The sequence below is a fragment of the Bidens hawaiensis genome, unplaced genomic scaffold (assembly GCF_021521415.1).
Source record: "Bidens hawaiensis isolate Kalapana, Puna unplaced genomic scaffold, B.hawaiensis_p1.1 tig00013625_1, whole genome shotgun sequence".
Classification (NCBI taxonomy): Eukaryota; Viridiplantae; Streptophyta; class Magnoliopsida; order Asterales; family Asteraceae; genus Bidens; species Bidens hawaiensis.
Genome location: NW_027492156.1, coordinates 19,601 through 25,881, shown reverse-complemented (window position 1 = coordinate 25,881; position 6,281 = coordinate 19,601). Strand labels below are relative to the sequence as shown.

General features: G+C 32.2%; 1 protein-coding gene across 1 annotated transcript; it reads right to left on the bottom strand.

The window, feature by feature from the left end:
- Positions 1 to 556: 556 nt before the first annotated feature.
- LOC143544541 (uncharacterized) lies at positions 557 to 1,419 on the bottom strand. The gene is made up of 3 exons (XM_077036625.1): positions 1,384 to 1,419; positions 1,168 to 1,249; positions 557 to 939 (listed from the first exon to the last, which is right to left on the bottom strand). The coding sequence occupies exons 1-3, from the start codon at positions 1,396 to 1,398 to the stop codon at positions 557 to 559; spliced, it is 480 nt and encodes a 159-aa protein (XP_076892740.1). The 5' UTR covers positions 1,399 to 1,419.
- Between the last annotated feature and the right edge of the window lie 4,862 nt (positions 1,420 to 6,281).

Sequence of the window (6,281 nt, the reverse complement as noted above, 5' to 3'; positions counted from 1 at the left end):
TACAACACAATGTCTTTATGACCTACTAAATACACAACTTGCCTCATAATTACTTGCCAACTTTTAATGTTTTTGCACATGATCAAGATTTTTTTCACCTTGAAAGTGACCACCACAACCACTACCACCACCACCCACCGGTTTACATAATTGAACAACCTTCTTCATCTTCTTCACCTACATAATTATTACTTGCATAGTGACCCATATTCCCATTGTACCCGTTTTCGTAACTAAACCCGCCATAACTTGGTGGTGGTGGAGGTGGTACCGGCGTCTCATACCCATGTTCAAATGGTGTACCGCCGAAATAATGATCATAATGTTGCCCAAATCCCACCATCGGGTAGGCAGATATTGGGTACATCTGTGGATAGCCGTGCATTGGCTCGTACACCATCTTTGCAACATCGGGGTTTGGACCCGGGCCCAATAGTATTGGTACTTCCTTGGGTGGGCTCGGTTTATCTGCTTTTTTAGGTTTAGCCTTCTGGGGTTCTGGTGGCTTGTCAGCGGCTGGCTTAGGCTTCTCGGGGTCTTTAGGCTTGTCGGCTGCCTACTTAAGCTTCTTGGGGTCTTTAGGCTTTTCAGCTGCCGGCTTAGGTTTCTCGGGGTCTTTAGGCTTGTCGGCAGCTGGCTTAGCCTTCTCAGGGTCTTTAGGCTTGTCAGAAGCCGGCTTAGGCTTGTCGGCAGCTGGTTTAGGCTTCTCGGGGTCTTTAGGCTTGTCGGCTGGTGGTTTAGCCTTTTCTAGCTCTTTTGGCTTCTCAAAGGTTACCTTTGGCTTCCCAGCTGGTTCTTTCGGCTGTTCAATGATCTCTATGCTCTGAATGGAGCCTCCACCCTTGTAACAAAGCTTGTCACGAATGTCCTCAGGGCTGCAACATACCACCTTGATCTTCACCATATTTTTGTCCACAAGAAATACTTGGTCCCTTATTTCTGTTTTGTCACAAAACCACATAAGCATTTTTCCTATGTACTATGAATCAAGAATCCAAATACTCACTATACATGCCACATATTTCAGAATGTTACACAATAGTTGAGAAATGCACTAACTACATAATGCAATATATGGACTAAATATAAATTATCAACACAAAGATGTGTTAATTTAATGATAATAAAAGGGGGATTCATAGTTAGTAACAGAAAGAAATTACTCACGAGGGATTTTGCAAATGACCTTCTTCACCTTCTTGTAACAGCCGGAGCATTTGAGATCAACATTTAGGATCATTTCAGTCACCTTTAGATATATACAAGAAACAAATATAATTGAAATCAGAAACTAATGCTTAATTTTAAAGATTTGCTACAATGTAAAAACAAATAAATTAGATTGAAACTTGGATGAAAATGAAGATGATGATGAATGAATACCTTCTCTGGAGCCATGGCTGCTAACCGACAGTTAACTCTAAGAGCATTCTCATCCCATTCTTCATCTTTATCTCTATAATTACTCTAAAAAATACTACATTTCTCTCTCATGTTCAATTAAATAATATTTTTTATACCTTTATCATTACAGTTTTCTCTCTCATCTACTCACAACCAATCCAACAAATATTAAAAAATAAATAGGGGCAAACAATGTTCCCCAAATATTTCCCCAAATTTACAAAAAATCACTACATTTTTCTCTCCACCCTATAATTTACACTCACAACCACTCAAAACCTCACCCTATAATTTACATACTCTCCTAACATAAATTTAGGGGATGGGATGTAAATGCTCTAAGGGGAGAGAGAAGAAAAAATGTGGCATGAAAGAGTAGTGAGTTGGATTAAAAAGAGGTGAAGTGATGAGGTCATTACTATTTATGTTTTTTTTTATAATTAATAAAGTATATTGTATTTTAGTACTTTTAGAGAACTAGAAAGTACTTCACATTTAAAGCAATGTATGATTATGATTATAAAAATACATTGCATGTTTTGCAATACGCAATCTACTTTTTTTTTTTATTAGAGCATTCACAATAACCATTTTTATAGAAGGGTTTTTGAAAGTTTTTCTATCTTATTTTTTATTTTTATTTTTTTTTTGTCTATTGTGAGTGGTGTTTTTAGATTACATTTTCTAAATGTGTTCTTACCCTGGGAATGTGGATATGTGTTTAATAAATGTTAAAAGTGGTGGTGTCTTTAGTAGTTTTTATGATTCTTTATAGCATTCTGATTCCAAAGCTAATGTAGCCTCCTCATATCAACAAATTAATCTTCTACCAGTCCTTCTCATCTCTCCCACTCATTTATCTAGGGTTTATTGACCCTCTCTAAGCAAATCAAAGAACTCAAAACAAACAAAAGGCAATTGATTCCCTCTAAAGCAGTTCATTGGCCCTCTCTACCGTCTCCTTCCCTCTGAAGCAAATCGAACACCAAAATCAAAGAGTTCTTGTTCGAATCAAAGCAATTGATGTCTTTTTGTTCATCAACACAAGCTGCAAGAGGTACCTCTCTCTCTATCTCTCAATTTCATTATATTTGATTAATTTTGATATATATGTTTAGGCTTTCAGTTTTAGTTTGCATCTTATGTCTTCACCACCACCTGTTTATTTCTTATAATATTCCTTTTGCATGTTCCCAAAACTTTAGTTTTCTAGCAGAATGATTGTTAATTGTTCAACTGTGTATTGAAATTTTGAAAGAATGACAATGCTTTTATTTTTAAAAAAGGGTTTAATTGTTTGAAAATGATTTATAGAAACATTTGATCCAAATGCACATAGCATTGCAATTAATTTTAGATTAAAAACGTTTTTACTGTAATGCACTAGGAATGTTTATCACTCTCTAATATGTGTAAATCCGAATCGCTTTTCTTATTATAATGGCTTATGTGTGTTTTGACAGGTTAAGTTATTTGCAAGTTTGATCACATGGCTCATACATTTTTTTTGCAAACTATTGACATACATGTATTCTGATGATGATAGTGATGATCTTAATGAAAATGTCGAAAAATAGTGTATTCGCAAACATCGTATGTTTATCCGCAATCATATTCAAGGATAAGCGCGTCTATATCGCGATTATTTTGTAGAGAATCCAGTATATCCTTCAGATCTATTTCGACAGAGATTTCATACGCGCCATTCTAATTCTCCGTATTCTAAATGAGGTTGTAGCTCACGAGCCATACTTTGTCCAAAAACGAGATAATGTCGGAAGACTCGGTTTATCTCCAATGAAAAAGATAACCATGACACTAAGAATGGTGGCATATGGGGTTACCACGTATTTTATGGATTAATACATAGGCATTGGTGAAAGCACCACAATGGAGAGCCTAAATTTTTTTTGCAGGAGAATAGTAAGTATTTATTCAAGTGAATATCTACGTTCACCAACACCAATGATATTACCCGATTGCTTGTTGTTCCGCCTCAACGAGGATTCCCTGTAATTCTCGGAAGCATTGACTACATACATTGGAAGTGGAAAAATTGTCCCACAGCCTAGAAAGGTATATATTCTAGCCACATTCGTGAACCTACTAATATTTTAGAGGCAGTTGCCTCATACGATCTATGGATATGGCATGCATTTTTTTGGTACATCGGGTTCACATAATGACATTAACTTGCTAGAGAGGTCTTTTGTTTTTATTGTCACACCCCGAAAACCTTAATCTAGGCAGCGGAAGACTTTGACTAAGTCGTTCGTATTGTGACAGATACCGATAGCCAATCATAATAAAGCAAAATATTTTAATAATAAAAGCTTGACTTTTATTTAAAAAGTTATATTTTATTACATAATCAAAGTTTACACGTGCTATAAGCACGATTTATTACATGCCCAGTTTCCACTGTAATTAATTCAAACGCAACCCCAACTCTTTTTCCACGTTGCCTTGAAGCCATCACTTACCTGAAAAAGCATATTAAAACGTTCGTCAACACGAATGTTAATGAGTTCTTTTTATTCAAAAATAATTCATATATATATATATATATATATATATTATGAAAGTATGACAAACGAAAATTCAATTCAAATCATCATGAAAATCAAAGTAAATAACATTTATCAATTTATCATGAAACATCGTAAACGAATTACTTATAAATCTCACAATATAATGGTTTAACGACCATTCTGTCATAATTTATTACCACAAGCAACGATAGTATTCATTCATCACCGTTCTTTAATAATGGTAATTAAAAACTTTAAAAATTCATAAAAAAAACAATTTCTCATGAAAACGTAGCATTTTATCTTTTAAACAAATTGTACTATTGTAGACGAGCCAAGAATACAACAAGTGTATGACTATCAAAATTGATAACTCAAAACATACCATACTCAAAATATTCTTACTTTTAATCCAACGCGATTGGAAGTGGGGGGCGTCACCCCGATAGATCTACCAACATTTTTGTGCTCATATTAATCGGTTAAAAGTTATTTAACCAATTTTTTACTCATCCCACTTTTTACACGGTTTGTAAGATAAAATGCTTTTTAGAAACTTCAATAAAATCAATATAAGAATATGCTTTTTCCCCAAAACACAATAAAAACATTTCATTTAAAACGAGGGGGTGTTTAGAGAAACTCACAATCGAAGCATTTCGTCCAAAATCGTGTGTCCTATATTAGTACACGTTTGTTAATAAAACTTGATTTGAGTTTTAATTTATTAAAATATTTTATTTATTTAATCTTAGTCTAATGACCACACATGCACACAAACACATAATTCCTATCTAACAAGTTAACAAGTACAATTCGGATTTTGTTAACTATTGTTTTAGTAACTATATTAATAAATCAAATAAATATATAGATAGATAAAATAAAATATTAAAGTTTCAATTGCTGAAAATTTTAAGAAAATATCTAATTATAATGTATAATTGATTTTTGTCGGTTTTGCGTTTAGAAACGAACCGATCGTCTTTTTGTATAAAATATTACTTTTGAATCTTTGAAAACATTTGTTACATATATATTAGTTAAATTTTAAAATTTCTTTTATAAAAATATTTTATTTTTCATTTTAGTTAATATTTTCTTAAAATATCAACTTTTAATGTTTTCGTGTCGGTTTTCGCGAAACGAACCGTTTAGGACCAAGTTTTGTTATCTTGTCCTCTTTTTATATATTAAATTACGTTATATATGAATATTTTACAACTTTAGGGGTTGTTCTAAAACAGTCCCTAGTTGTCATGTCGGTTTGCGTTTAAATGTCGATTTTTCGACCGTTAAAGCCACCGGCAAGTAAATTAAACCAAATAAATCTACACCAATTATCTTATGAACTGATTATACATATTATATAATATAATCCACTATTATTTCCAGGTTTGATCACATAATATCATATAGCACATTCTAATCAATTTAGGTTCCTAAATTTATATCTTAAGTTTACTAATAACGACAATAATAAAACTTAGCAATTCAAATATGATCAAGTATCATCATAAAATCCAAAAGTCCGGATTCTTATCATCATCATGGTCATCACAACAAGCCAAACTTGCACATTCCAAATATATTCTATATTTCTTTAGATTGTTCTAACATGCATGCCTAATCATGTGTGTTTATTCTAATTATATCAAGCAGCATGTGATCATTTCCATCATCATATAATCATCAAATCATCTCATCAAGCACGTACAAGTTCAAGCTTTTCATCATTAACTAATCAACTTATAAATTTTCTACGTGTTCCATCAACAAAGTTTCTAGGTATAGTAACTTTTTAATTCCAATAATTTTATATAATCCAAGCTTACCTTCATAATAAAGTATGATTCTTATTTATCTCATTCAACTAGTTTAATAAGGTTTCATGCAACTTATTGTTCTATTTAAATTTTGATTTTTCTATTATACAAGTTACAAAGTTTCTATTTTTATCAAGTAGTTGACAAGTATGCATACAACAATCCAATAGACACTTTGATGATGTATTCTATCATAATTCAAGTTAGTAACTCACCATCTATCAAGATCATATATGTTAAGCATTCATATAAAAATTAAAAATTCAATTATGCACCCAACAAAGTTTCCTTATTTAGCAATTTAACAATTCTTAACAATCTAACTCTAAGCATTGTCTTTAAACTAATAGATTAGGAATTATCTAGCATACAACCTATCATCAATAATCATTGAATTATCCAAGTTTATTCAAGTAATCCCTAAATTGCAAAATTTCCAATTCATGAACAAACTCTTGTCAATTTCCATTTTAATGCTAGAGTTTCAATAAATTATGTTCATATTATCAATCTCATTGAT

Bases quoted from the DNA above. Each gene is read 5' to 3' on its own strand.
- LOC143544541 (XM_077036625.1), bottom strand. The intron at 940-1,167 runs GTGAGTAATTTC...GTGACAAAACAG, and splicing joins GGTCATTTGCAAAATCCCTC to AAATAAGGGACCAAGTATTT.